The 15,244-nt window shown below is 42.0% G+C and overlaps 1 protein-coding gene across 4 annotated transcripts in view; it reads right to left on the reverse strand.

Annotated features, from left to right (window-relative positions):
- The window catches only part of galnt13 (polypeptide N-acetylgalactosaminyltransferase 13), a 35,972-nt gene that overhangs the window by 13,794 nt on the left and 6,934 nt on the right, over nucleotides 1–15,244 (reverse strand). For all 4 annotated transcript variants that reach the window (XM_070975944.1, XM_070975942.1, XM_070975943.1 and 1 more), the window contains exons 3-9: nucleotides 9,961–10,129; nucleotides 7,436–7,602; nucleotides 6,433–6,640; nucleotides 4,295–4,465; nucleotides 3,435–3,552; nucleotides 2,529–2,709; nucleotides 637–776 (exon numbers count right to left, since the gene is read on the reverse strand). In XM_070975944.1, the coding sequence (XP_070832045.1) occupies nucleotides 637–776; nucleotides 2,529–2,709; nucleotides 3,435–3,552; nucleotides 4,295–4,465; nucleotides 6,433–6,640; nucleotides 7,436–7,602; nucleotides 9,961–10,129 (1,154 nt within the window). The remainder of the gene's footprint in view (nucleotides 1–636; nucleotides 777–2,528; nucleotides 2,710–3,434; nucleotides 3,553–4,294; nucleotides 4,466–6,432; nucleotides 6,641–7,435; nucleotides 7,603–9,960; nucleotides 10,130–15,244) is intronic.

Here is a 15,244-nt window from a genome sequence, read left to right on the forward strand (position 1 = left end):
TACACCTGGCATTCTATTGGTTTATTTTCACAGGGTTACTGCACAGGAAACCTGAGAGCAGCTGTTTCACGAGCAGCCTGAGCGCGAGGAGAAGGGTTGAAGCCAGAGCGCAGGAAACCTTTAAGTTTAAGCAGAAGCAAAGCGAATCTAAGAACGAGCTGCGGCTATCTGAGTGCGAGGGCAGGGTTTGGAGGGAAAGCATTCCATAATCTGAACGTGAAATCAATAAGTCATGTTCTCAAATGGAAAGACAGCACTCTTGGATAAAGATACGAGAGAAGGAGTTCTGTGAATCTGCACTCGATTGCTCTTCCTCAACAACCGGATGTGTGTCTGAGTGAACTGAAATTGAATTGTGAGAAGTGATACAGTGAGTTGAATTTTCAGTGAGGATCAAATACACATTAAATGAATTCAATTTCATAAAATTACATATAGTTTCAAGTTATATAGGAATTCAGTTCCAGAGTAATACATTCAATGTCAAATTATGTTGTTCAGATTCAGTTTTTTAATGCGATTATTCAAACTGAGCAATTCAAATTCAAATTCAGTTTGCAGTGACGGATATTTCTGCATTTCCATAGCAATGCATCTGCAGCATTATGGGAGATCAGAGTACGAGAAAGCTCATACTTCACCAAGTGAGTAGTATCTTCTTGGGATCTGGGAGTCTGGGTACACGTTCTCTAGATACCAGGAAAACGGTTTGCACTGCAGGGCCTCACGGAGGGCTTTGCGGGAAGACACGTCTCCGTAGTCCACCCGCATCACGCCTGCACACAAAAGACAAGGATTCAGCCGTATGCATCACTACACATCACTCAGTATTTAATTTTTTTGGTTTTCTTGCACCACCGAGACTAAACACCAGAGGGACCCTTCATAAAAATAAAAAAACACCTTATAATCCTACCTGAAAATATGGGCTATGTGGGTGGTCATGGAAGGATTTTCTATTTATTAATGCATGAATAACCTAATTCTGCACGGAGGGCATATGAGGAAACTAAGTCAAATCCTATTTATACACACATTTATATGTTAAAGGTGACGCATCTCCTCCAGGAATGCACAAATGCAACAATTGCTGGAATACTGTGCTCCATGAGGTGTGTTATTTAAGCCAAATGGGAACTGCATCATGTATCCGCAGATGCAGATCGTTGCAGCTGAAGACTGAGGAAGGATTAGACAGCGACTGGGCACAGACACTTACAAACACATTAGGCAGATGGTTTCTCCCCAGAGCGCCTCGTAGCTTGCATGTAGATAGATCCATTGGGGTAATTTATCATGAAAGTGCATGATTGCAATAAGGGAAAATAGAATACAATTTTCAAAAACCAGCCAACATGTAAGACTTACAGCACTATCCATCAAACACGAGCCAGGCAATGCAAACGGCACCGTGTGTAACGCCGGTGTCTTACACTCGTGTGTGAAATAGAAATCTCAAGTTGGCAGATAAAAGCTGTGGGGTTGAAGGCCACTCTTCCTCCCCTGGCTCTCCATTTCCCCGTTCTCTCTCTGTAGGGTCTGAGCATCACATGTTGCAGATGATGAATAGCCTCTTTGATCTTGAAATCACCAGAGCGGAGGAGGGGACGAGGAGGGAGACGCACTTTTAATAGGATCACTAGATGCCACTCCCAAACTGAGCCAGAGCAACATACTGTGCTCCTCTATGCCAATAAGTGAGGTCTGGCAGCAGCTTGGCCCAGATCATTCTCCCTAATGTCCTGGAGGAAGAGACAGTCTTTGTGGGGCCACAATACGCAGAAAGGCTCATCCATCACAGCTCTGTCTGCACACCTGCCTGCGCACAAGCCTGCCTGACTGAGCGGAGGAGAAGGTCACAATTTGTGCCATAAGAAAGGCAGATTACGGATGATCCCTCATAGGTTGGCTGGCATCTAAAACACTTAACCAGAGATTTCCGGGACACTGCTGTCTGCTAAAGGGTAATCACATTACTAAGTCGACAGATGGAGGGGTACTCATCTCTCAATCTGCACAGTCATATTGCTCCGGTTTGTCCGTGTGCATTTGAGCTCTGTTGGAGATCATCTTTGACAAATTTCTGAACCCAATTTTCGGAGGAGTGCTAAAAATGTGTCTGCAAGTTGGAAATAATTAATCTCGGTTTGGAGATGACAAAAGCAGCATTAAATTCCAATGCAAGGCAGAGTAAAAAAAGACTAAAAACGAGCAAAATAAAGTACCATGAAAGAGAATGACAGAATAAAAGAGGGTAGACAAGTCTTCCCTTTTCACACCAATTTGCTAAATGTAATATCAGCCAGCGCACAAGCAGTACCGACGGTTCATGAGGATTGTTCATATCTGCTTTTGAACAGCAGCGCAAAATGAATAAAACATCTATTAAAATCCAGACTGAACTTTACATTTCCCAAAACTTTTTGAACATGAAGAATTCATGCCATTTTAGCAAAGTCCTCAACATTTGACTCTGCCGCTGCAGCAGCAGACACGTGCAGTCAGACAGTGGCACCAACAGTCTGTACCTGGTGATATGATATAGAAGAAGTCTTTGAAATCGTCCATCCACACTTCAGCCAGGCGCCTGTTGTTCTTGTTGATGACTTGGCCCGTTCCTCCAGGGAAGCTGTACGGGGTGGCCTTCCGGAAAACATGGCCCACGTGCGAACATGTGACAATTTCCAACGAGCCACCGCACTGCCAGATCTGCAGACACATGCAGACAATGTAGATTTGTACAGCAAATGGCACGGCAGCAGGCAAATACAGTCACTACAAGCACAATTACCACCTCGCGGTCGTATGGCTCCGCTAACCAGTCAAGTTGCATTTACATCCATGTCTGTAAGTCTCTATTTATTGTATATATATATAGTTTTATACCAGCATGGACTGACAAACACAACCGTATAATTGCCAGCATCTTGTTTGTAAGTGTCTTCTTATAGAATAATTAGAATAAATTTAAAACCTTTTTGACCTGAATCTTACAGTCCAGGAGAGCAGGAGGGTAATAAAACCTGGACTTAATTCAGAGCATCTCTCCTCGTCACTGCTGCCTGCTACCTTTCAGCAATGAACACATTTCATTGTCATTTCCATTTACGTGAAACTGCAAAACACGGTGCGATGGGAGGAAAGCGCACTTTGACACGAGCAATAATTACATCCTTTCCTTGTTTTTCCCTGAAACAGTAAAAATAGACGAGCATATTTTCAAATGTTAAGAGACACTGTAACCACAATGTGGATTACTAAATCATGAATTCACAGGTGAATCATTGATAAACCAACAACATCTCTTGTCACTAGACATGATTCCTGTTATATTTTCCTTGAACATCTGCCTTGAACCTAAAGAGGAAGCGATACAGGGAGGCTGCCTGTAACCACTGACATCAACTGACGTGAGACCCCCCCCCCCCACTCACTCTAAAAGACATTTCCAGGTTCTCTCCACCCCAGATATCCATGCCTGGATCATAGCTTCCTATTTCTTCAAAGTATGTTTTGTCTATAGAGAATAATCCTCCAGCCATGGTGGGAGTCCTGCAAGAGACACAAACAATTAAGCCAAAAAGTGAAGAAGAAAAAAACCTTTTCACTTGGTGCTGTATTTATTAGTATCTTAGTGCAACTCTGAGGAACATTCAGAATTTAATAAAAGACCAATTTGTTTGACAATTTGAAACAAAGCCTTAGAGAGGTAATTACTTCTATCTTTTAATTCAGTCTATGTTACAGTCGCTCCTTAATTAAGGATATTGTTTGTTGCTGGGAGTGATCTGCATAGGGACGACACACCGTGCCTCGTTTTGTGTAGCGGAAACAAAGAGCAGAGTTTCTATTTTTCTATTTTTTTTAATTAAATGAGCTCCAACATAATTAGACCTCAACAGAGCACAAGCGCAGTGATCAGGATGCTATTTAGGAAGCTGTTTGCATCAGGGGGACACACAAAGGAAAAAGATCTATTTCTGTCTGCAGATAAAAATGGCACTCTTCATGAAAGGAGTTCTTGTGAAGACATCTAACTGTCCATGTCTTCTCTGTAGCCTGCTGCCATCACACATAAACCCATTCTCAGCTCCGGTGAGAAACTGAGAACGAACATCTGTTTCAACTTACCAAAAGTGTCTCTTCACCTTTTTTTGTGTGTAATTATATCTCCTCTCTGTTAATTCTTAATCAAAAGACATTACACGTATGGTAGTGGAACGTCAGACACACACACTCCCCTGGAAAATCCAGATTTAGCTTCAGAGGAGGAGGAAATATTTTCTCAGTGTACCTGACAGGAAGCGTCCTGTCCCCCTTGCGTCGATCCATCTCCCGCTGGGGAACAGGGTACCAGCGGAAGTTCAGCTTCCAGTTGAATCCACCATAGGTCATATCTGAGCCCGCCATGTATTCAAACGTCTCGTCACTGATGACATCGATGATAGGACACACCACAGCTGTCCTGAGAGACACAAGACACAAAAACATCCATGCTAAAATACACCGATGACTTCACATACTCCGAATGAGAGCAAGTCCTGGTCACAGATGGTCATGGTTGGTCTTTTGAGTAAGGAAAATGAACTACCGAGTGTCGACCACAGCAGGGCTGCAGCTAAGTATCACTTATGTTACTGATTAATGTGTTAACGGAAAGAGAAAATGGAGGATTTACAATCAGCTGAGTGTTAAATTTTTGATTAATGGTTAAGTCAACGAAAAGCCGAAGAATAGATCATCATCAAACGTCGTGTTTGTCTGACGAACAGGCTGGAAGCGGAGAATATTAGACATTTTGGTTGATTGATTAATCAATTATCAAATCTGGTGCTAATTCATCATCTGCTTGACTCATTGCATAACCGACTAATTCACTCATTGCAGACAAAACCATATAACATAATGTAGCTGAGCTGCTCTTGCATTAATAAAAAAAAACAAATGCATACTACTATTAGAATAGTAGTAACGATACTACTTGTTTTGTTAGTGAGCAGGTTTGTTTGGCTGCAGGTTGTTATCTAAACCATAAAGAATGCAAATATATACGAGCAACTTGCATGTCTGTTCTTTTCCATAGGGCATAAGACCATTACAAAAGGTCTAATGAGCCCTTTTATTCACTTTTGCACCAGAAATATTTAAAAAAAAAATTCTATTTATAGAATTTCAAGCTTAATTGTACCTGGTTAAAAAAAAGTTTGGAAAAAAGTGTTCCTGAGCTCATGTAGTAATATCCTTGTAATATCCTGCTGTTTTATGAGTATAAGTCAAAAAGGATTAGCGACTTATCTCATTCTCATTCACTTTATTTACATTTCACACAGCGTCCCATCTTTTCTATAATTGGGGTTGCATCATGATAATATAATAAAATCATGAATTCTGTAATAACAGCCTTGATGCTGAGTTTTGGGGGTTTTCAGATGAAATGCACAGCAGTGGAACACACTTAACAGCGACGAGCATCAGCTTGATGTTTTATACATGACTTTGAACACACTCTCCATACCCTGACAGAGTACAATCAACATTGGACAGAATGTTAATATCACCAACCTGCTGTCAAGCAGCCCCCTCAGTAACAACCTGGATCATCAATCATGTGAGCACAGCTTCCTTCACCACCTCATCAGTCTGCGCCCATGCTTAAAGACACCAATACATCTGCAGCAGCATTCAGTAAAAGTGGAATATGATACTGATTTCTTCCTTAGGGAAAATGAATGTGTCTGACCTCAGATAAGAGATGGATCGCAGGAGAATCATTATCAATCCATCCATCTGTTAATGTCATTCACAGACAAGGCGGATTCACCCTGTTTTTAAAGAGCAAGCTAAAGCCTGAAATAATAGCTCTGATAAATATAAGCTACCGGAGAAACACCTTGTCACTTTAAATTATCATGTTCATCTCAACTGTACAAATGCTAAGCTGTAGAAAACATCCGCTGTCACCACAAGAACAAGAAACCGTCTCCACCAAACATGGATCTGTTGTAGCTCAAAAAAAACGTGGCTCTGGCCTCTTCAATCTCGACTTCACCAGCGACTACGAACACCGGTTGTTGCGGAGTTAACACAAAAACAGAGCTACAGTAATTGGAGCTAGGTTTTCCTCTGAGGCAGCAGCAGAAGCAGACGATGCAAAATGATTATCTTCTTCCATCAGCAGCATCAGGCTCGAGCAGTGTATTCATAACTGAGGGTTTGCTGTCCCATCAATATTCAGACGGAGCTTTGGCCCAAGCGGCCGATGATGCAACGTCAGAGAAACGTGATAATACCAGCATATCAGAGCGTGTTTCTGGACTGAACAAGCATGCAATTAAAATGATTGACAATGAGCAGTTCGTTAGCCGAGTCCATTCATTATTTAAAGATTAACATTACATTTGAAGGATTCATTGGTCGGTTCGGTGGTGCTACCTGTCCTCTTTGATGCGTGCCAGCAGGGGCTCCAGCCAGCCGACGGTACACTCGCAGTGGGCGTCCAGGAACGTGATGACCTGGCCTTTGGTGGCGGCTGCCCCCCTCAGCCTGGCTCTGATGAGACCCGAGCGCTGCTCCATCCTCAGGATCCTGACCGGCACCTCCAGAGTCCGCACGTAGTTCTCCAGCTTCTTCTTCAGGAAGTCTGGAACCAAACAGCAGACAATTTATCCATTAGTCAATCAACAGAAAATTGATTTTTAATTAATTTTGAGAATCAGTCGTCATTTTCCTTACAAAAATGGCAAAAATGTTCTAGTTTCACCTTTTCAGATCTGATCAGATTCGATGAGTATTAGTTTAAACTGAATATCTTTGGCTTTTGGAAGAAATGTAAATACAATGAACTGAGGCTCAGTAAAATTTGTATTACTGTTATCATTATTATCATGATTTTATGACATATTTTGGACCAAAAGATTAATCTGTTAATCCAGAACATAACCAAAAGATGAATCAATAACAAGAACAAATGTTAGTTGCAGCCCCGCATCTTAATTTAGTTTGTGTATTTATCCTCATCTCAATTTAATTCCAGTTTAAAGTACTTTATTAGTCCCTCAAGGGGCCATTCAAGGCAAGCGAGTGTGCAAACAGGAGTACACATACACAATCAATTTACACACAGAAAAAGACAAATCTAATAATGCAAATGAGACTTAAGTTAAAAGACGCACACAAGGATGAGGTGAAGGTGCAGTTGCATTCATCAGTCTAAACAAAAGGTAAACTGTTGTGAAGAGTAAAGACCGCCTCCCCAAATCCCAGCTATCATAATAAAAAGCTACACTGCATTAATGGTCTTATATTGCTGAGCCTGGTTCAGCCTGGTTGTGTCCCACACTGTTCACACTGAACATCATCCTACTTGAGCACATCCCGTATTCTTGACTACAGAGTTAAACCTGCAGCTCAGTTAGCTCGAGCGTAGACGACCAACCTCGCTCGCTGGCATCGTCGACCAGCACGATCTCCACGAGCAAGTGTCTGGGAGAGCGGTTGATGACGCTGTGAACGGTGCGCAGCAGCGTGCTCCACGCCTCGTTGTGAAACACGATGACAATGCTGGTGTTTGGCAGGTCATCGGGGTACACCTTGGTCTTACAGCTGATGGAGCGAAAAAAGAAGTCAGTAAAGCAGAACTGAACACAGGAAAGTTACCCGACAGAATATTTCATGTGTTTTCATGAGTTTGTTGAATCATGTAGAGGAAAACCTTGGAAAGATTTCATAAAAATCCCCAAAATAAACACCCATACGACACACACATCATAAACTTACTTATAATCTGCCTGTAACACTGTATAATTATAGTTATCAGCACATAAATATTTATAACACACTATAAAGTATTTTATTATGATGTATAAGGTCAAAGGTCATGACAGGCAAAGCAGAAATTACTTTCGGTTATCTATAATTTGAGTCGGCTGAGTCTTTTGGGGCACCCATTAAACAAATTAATTAACACATTTGACATCGTTTTGTGTGCTGTTCTTGCATAGGTTTAATCCTATTACTGTCAATGACAATAATGACCACTTACAGTGACTTATAACCAGCTTGTAATACCTACACTTCAGGAATTTCATAACTTTAAAATTTTGATTGAACAGTGATTTGATGGTCATTTCTTACTATTGTGACATTTTTAGACTAAATGATATTTAACATTATAAAAAGTAAGTGGTCATTTGAAAATAAAATCATTAGCAGCTAAAGGAAACTTAGCCATGGCTAAAACCTGAACATAATCATGTGCGTACTCAAACTCAAAAATACAAAATTTTGTCTAAAACTACAGCGATGTTTTCAAACTGCAATAGCAGCGGTTCTCTACGCCCGCAGCTCATTACATTGCATGAGAGGTGTCTGAGAAAAGAACATTAGCGTGTCCTGCTGCTATCCAATGCTGTCGTCAGTGCAAAAACATTGTCATATGAGATTTACTGACAAATATCTGCAGAAAGTGAGTAGAAAAAGTAAAACCGGTGTTGACAGCCATGTCGGCGTGTCCTTGGCTTGATGGGATGTCTGTCACAAAGAGGGAGAATGTGGCAAACTGTAGTGGATGATGTTGAATAAGGAATGAGCTGCGTGACAGAAGTGGAGGAGGTGGACGGCCAGGGCAGGAGGAGGGTGGCGGGAGGTGACGGAGGGTGAAAGAAGCCATCGGAGCAGACAGCATTGCTGGCTCAGTCCTGTCTATTCAAAGTGACAGCACTGACTGACACAACTAGGCCAGGAGGTTGCCTTCAAGACAAAATGTTATCACCCTTCAGAGGCAGCAAGCGACAATTCTGCGTGGCTCTGGGTAATTTCCACCACCCAGTTGGTGAAATTCTGCAAGGCTAAGGTGTGCTCTGTAATAAAACTGCTGCAATATTTATACTGAGAGAAGTATGGAGCCATAACGGAGAGAAAACTGGAGGAATGCAATCAGCTGAGTGTTGCCTTTTCCAAGTAATGCAGGTCTTCTTTTGCACTACGCAGGCAAAATGATCTTTATAGTTGCATCTCCACATTGCAAGAAGACTTGACTTGGCGGTTTCTTGGTATAGATGGGAATAGTGTAGAAATACTGTGGAGCGTAGGCGTGAAGAAAAGACGTTCTTGTGGCCTATTTTTCACGATGTATGTGACTGGCAGGGCCTTCGCAATCCACTTAATGAAAGTGCTGAGGAGAACTTGTGTTCAGCTGGAATATTTAAACATGAATCACTTAGATAATGTCTCCACGAGAGGCGAATGCCAGCGCATATCAGCAGCCTGAGACGAATGTGCTCATGTTTCACACAAATTGCTCCTTGGATCTTCATTAAGTGCTCAAGTGGATCTTGAGTGACAGTAAACAAAACCCTGCTCCCACTCAAATGTCAGGCCTAATGTACACACTTGAGGGATCTGATGGATTCTGCATTGAAACAGTGGCCATAATTAGAGATGTCTTTTCACATTAGCTGAAGTTATTAATACCAATAAAATCTGATGGACTCAACAAACAGTTTAAAAATGGTTTTAATCACGAGATTGACATTGCTTTGATAGTTCAGAGCATTTCATCTGCAGAAACAGTCACTGTCCGCAACCCCGCTGAGGCTCTTTGGACGACAGAAAGGATCCCTGCTGCTTTGCTGACCCAGCGAACACATTTGTCTGAATACTGGAACCGTTTCTAGCCAACCAGGCATAGAATTCTGCGGACATTAAAGTGTGAAGAAATCAAGAAATGAAGAAGCGAAAAGCAGAGAGTAAATGTCAGCTTTTTGATAAAGAAACCAGGGTGCCTTGTGCAATGTGTGAAGGGTATCAAAGATAGGTTTGCAGGCCATGGAGGAGCAAGGTGAGGACTTACGCTACTCTGTTGGAAAGTGGATGTGTGTGCATGTGCATGTGTGTGTGGGTGTTAAAGGGTCAGTTGTGTGATTCACAGCATGCATCTGGAAAACGCCCAAGCTTACGCACCCATCCAGCCTCACATCCGGCAGACTCCTGTTGAGTGCAATCATGTCGCTGGCCATCAGATTGAACTGGTTAATCTTAAAGAGCTCCTTCATCTTCTCCTGGTCGTCCTTGGGGATGTTCACTGCCTTGCCCATCTCCCCCGGACCCTCATGGCTCCGAGATATCACCGCTGGAACATTACAGAGACAAAACAAGCATATCGAATGAGAAATCAGACCCATTATTTGGGGCTTTTCTTTTAGTAAGTAGAAGAGAAATTAAGGTCAAACGGCTGTGAAATAAATCACTTTGTATATACAGTCTTTTCTTGATAAGGAAACAATATGAGAAGAGCTACTATGATATAAAATCCCACTAAATTACAAATGCTCCACATCTCCTCCATAAATGGAACTGAGAGTAATGAGTAGTGGCTGACCTCGCTGACCTCAGCCTGTTGGCTGTGAGCCCTGTTGTAACCAGTGGGGGGAAAAAACGAGCTGTGGTGGTTTTTCAAGAACTCAATGAACTAACTGTGCAGAAGCTGAATGACTATATTAGAAATACGGTATTGGAAGTGAAGGAGAATGACATATACATAACTGAACCCTGATTCCAAGAACAGCATAATAACAAATAAAAGCAGCTCATGTACAGGCAGAATGCATACAGGATGTGCAGGTATGAAGAGTGTGTCGTATTCCCCTTAATAAGCCTTAACAACACAGCACATACAGAAAATGTCGCACTTGCACTGGTTGGGGAAAAAATCTGTTTCCTCACACATCGGTGAATGTGAAAAAGACATTTAATACAGACGATGCAGGCAGTCTGTTTAAGCCCTCTCCCGGCTGCTGTAGCTCGGGCTGAGTGGGTATTAAGCACTGCACCACGGCAGCTATAATTTTAATTTTAATTTAATCTATTAGGAGGTTTTGAATTCGGAGATTTGGGAGAATGTATTAATAGATGAAAAAGGAGCGTGAAGGCAAAATCCTTTCAAGAATTACCACAGTCGTCTTTGCTGTATGCTCCTGCAATCATGGCCTACGGAACAGCAGCACTGCTGCTGTTGCTGCTGCTGCACCGAAGCAGCTCCCTTCACCAAAAGGTAAATAACCTTCTATGGATTTATCACTGTCCCCTCTCTCTCTCTCGTAATAATCTCTTAGAGCAGAAGCAGTGATTTCCATGAAAGGGGGGCACACAGTTCACATTAGCTGCAGGCCCCAGGTTAAGAGGATTCCCTACGACCCCTCATGGAGCCGGTCTGGTGTCTGCTGGGTTGTTAACCTCAACTGATCCGACTCTTTTCTATATGGCGCTGATGACACCCTCCATTTGGACATTGGCTTAAATCTGATGGAAACAGCTCGAGAGCTGAGCTGGATGATTGAACAAAATGTCCATCAAACACATGCTCAGCCTCTTCAATCCATCACTCTAAAGATCCGGATCAACGCAGCTCGTGAATCTTCAGGGAAAATCCAGCAAACCATCAACACCAGTCTGGGCTGCATTTACTTTTTTTTTGCCTTCACCACAACAACCAATCGTACAGATTTTTAAAACTGAAAAATGACATTTATCTTAACCTGACTGGAAAATGAATGGAACAGCACTTTCATACGTGATCAAGCGCAGAGAGCAGAACACTTTGTGAATTTTGTAGGAGACAGTCCTCGGGCCTTGAAATAACAAGGTAAACTGTCAGTCCCAGTTTACCGCTGCATTTCTGCTCTCTCTGTTACGTGAATGCTTCAAAATAATCCAACAAATTCATATTTTTCAAGCAAGGATAAACCTACATGTGATGCACATGATAGTCAAATGTTGCTGACTTTGACAGAATAATATGGTTCACATAAAAAAGCATGAATTTGCAAAAGTTAACGAAATGTTGTGCCAAAGGACATCTGAGTCAAAACTGCAGAAGCAACTGAAGCTTTTCTTTTTATGTCTTTACCTTGCATACTTTTTTAACTCTTTATCTATGCTGACATTGGCTGCGCGGCGCTAGCGACTGAAATGTCTCAATGATTACATTTAATGTTAATAAGAAAATATTAGCATGCTAATGCATTAAGCTAAGACAGTAAACACGATAAACCTTATAAATGCTAGTTAGCTTTGTGACTGTGAGCTTGTTAGCATGCTGACATTAGTATTTCACTCAAACCACGGCCAGAGACACTAACATAGCTGTCGACTTTGTGTAGTTTTAACTAAAACGTCTCATTTTGGGGTTTCAGGGTGTAGGGATAAATGGGGTAAATCAAGGATCTCCTACCTGCAAGGATTTATTTCCAACCCCTTAACCTAATTTACTACTTTTTATTTTACGTAGTATTTGCAATGCAAAGGTCAGCACATTTATGTTGCATTAGACAGGCTGTTATTTTTCTTAGAAAAGATTAACAAATTACGTCTGAAATAATCTATGACTTTTATGTGTTTGCCACATGCTCAAATTAACAACTTAGTTCCCTCCTGACTCTAAATGATCATTTTTCACCCTCTGCGCATTCAAAATTCTCCACCTGTGAAATTAGACAAACAGATCAAGTATTAAGTCTAGAAACACTCAGACACACAAGTCCTGTTTTGCTTAGCAACACACAGATCAGAGGAGCCTTAGAAAACGAACTCTCGGTGGTATTTTCAAGCCCTACGGTCGCAGAGCATTCATTATAAAAGATGACCGCGATCATCTGGGAAGAAAACAGTGGCTCTGTCTGTCCTTGGGTCGATCAATCTAATTCAATGTCCCTGCCTGCAGCGTCAGGCCAAGCAATTACAATGAAAAGGTTCCCCTCACATTCACAGGTAATGAGTGCTCTGAGACACTATCACTCATATTTCAGTGCTGAACAAAAATAAAGTGTCACATGTCGACTTGTCCGTTATGTGAATTACAACTGCAGCCTCTGTAAACGCACGTGTGCAATCCTTGTCGACGCTGTATTCATTATTGAAATGTCTTGCGAGAGCTCAGCTGGACTCTTTGATGCCTGTTTTCAAGATACCTCCAGTCAAGGACACTAATCTGCATGCAGATTGTCCTCCAGCTCTTTTCATTCTCATCTGCGTCGCAGGAAAAAGGTCTGTGTGGTGGTGCGCATTTGGAGGCTCCATCACAAGCTTGATGAATTCCCTTTCCTCCGCAGTTTACCTCCACCTCTTCCCTCTGTGGCTCCGCTCTGCTTCCTGCCTGTCAGTCTGACCCAGCTGGCGTTGCATTAAACAGCGACAGGCCAAAAATTCTGCTACTGTGAAAAGTTAAGTGAGTAGAAGATGGACTGATCCCCAAAAGTCAAGATGAAACATTCTCTTGAACATTTTAAGCAAGACTAGTGTGTTATTTTTGTTTTGTACAATTAGGGTTTCAGCACCCCAGGAGATTTGAGCTTTCAAAATACTTTTACCAACTCTATCCTTAATTAGCTTGTTAGGGCTACGGCTTTCACAATCATCGTTAGGAAAGGATGAGTGATGCATAACTCAAAGCTTTATAAATACTCGGAGTCCTCAAAACTTGTCCCTACAATCAGTAGCTGTGGCCTCCTCGAAGCAGCTGCTGAGCAGTCTGACAATTAAAATAACTGATGCCTACAAAGCAGGAGAAGGCTATAAGAAGATAGCAAATCCATTTCAGGTAGCCGTTTCCTCAGTTTGTAATGTAATGAAGAAATGGCAGTTAACAGGACCAATGAAGGTCCAGCTGAGGTCTGAAAGACCAAGAAAACTTTCAGTGAACTGCTCGTAGGACTGCAGGAAAGCCAAATGAAGTCCCCATTTGACTGAAAAAGAAATTCATTCAAGATTTAGCAGACTCTGCATCAGTGGTGCAGAGATACCTGTAGAGATATGACCTTTATGGAAGAGTCATCACAAGAAAACTGCATCCCCACCACAAGATCAGTTTGCAAAGTACCGTCCGAACAAGACTGATGCACACAAGACCTGTGGAATGATGAAGATAAAACAGAACTTTTTGGCAACAACAAGCAAAGTTATGTTTGGAGAACAAAGGGTGCAGAACTGCATGAGAACACCTCTCCAACTGTCAAGCATGGGGGTGGACCGCTTTGGGCTTTTGGCACAAGGGACATTTCACTGGTAGAGGGAAGAATGGATTCAGTTAAATGCCAACAAATTCTGGAAGCAAACGTCACACTGACTATAAAAAAAAGCTGAAGATGAAAAGAGGAAGGTTTCTACAACAGGATAATGATCCTAAAAACACCTCAGAATCCACAATGGACTTCCTCAAAAGAAACAAGCTGAAGGTTTTGCAGTCCCCCCCCCGACCTGAACACTATCGAAAATCTGTGGACAGACCTCAAAAGAGCAGTGCATGCGAGTAGAAGGCTTTTGCAGGAAGACTGGTAGAAAACTACCCAGAGCTGAAAGACTCTTAGCTGGCTACAAAAAGTGTTTACAAGCTGTGATGTTTGCCACAGGGAGTGTTAAGGGTGTTCCTCAGTACTGACCTTGCAAGGTGCCCAAACTTTTACCTCAGGCACTTTTCCTTCAATGTTATTTTGAAAGTGCAAAAGATGGAAATAAAAAGGTATTCTTGCTTAAAATATTAGAGAAATGTGTCATCATAACTTTACACTGTTTGGAAATCAGGTCATCTTTTACTCACTTAATGATTCACAGTAACGGACCAGAGGTACCCAAAGCCAGAGCCACAGCAGCACAGCAGCCCAAACGCCCTGCAGAGTGAGGCGATGCTCACAAGATGGTTCAAGGCAATTAGGATCAGAAGTATTGTGTGACATTCAAGTTTAACACCTGCAAAGGTATGAGCACCCCGAGGCTTCCTCTGTGAGGGGAGAATGGTCTAAAAACAGTAACTCTCAGTGAGAATGATATTTCTGTGCTCTGAAAAACAGCTTTAAGTCAGGACACCTTGTGGTGTCATGACTCAAACCTTCACCTCAGCTCCTGTGTGTTATCGCATCTCCATAAACCAATCGACCGACCATTTTTAGTCATTTGATCTGTTGACAGTCCCCTTTTTTTAAATACAGACAAACTGACGGTTGGAAAAAAAAAAAAAAAAGCAAGCCTGAAATATTCAGCAGTGAATGTGTTGCCTGAAGGAAGTGAGTTTCATAATCAGGTACTTCTCTTACGTAACATAAAGGAAGTAGAACCACAAATCTCAGTCCGGTGAAGGACGGTTCAACCAGTTTAAAACACGCACTCTTCAATGGAGCCAAAAAAGAAGAAAAAGATTGAAATTCAGTCACCCACCATTTGGGAAATTGGGAACGTCTGTTATGCTTGTTTGCTT

The sequence above is a fragment of the Chaetodon trifascialis genome, chromosome 12 (assembly GCF_039877785.1).
Source record: "Chaetodon trifascialis isolate fChaTrf1 chromosome 12, fChaTrf1.hap1, whole genome shotgun sequence".
NCBI classification, from domain to species: domain Eukaryota; kingdom Metazoa; phylum Chordata; class Actinopteri; order Chaetodontiformes; family Chaetodontidae; genus Chaetodon; species Chaetodon trifascialis.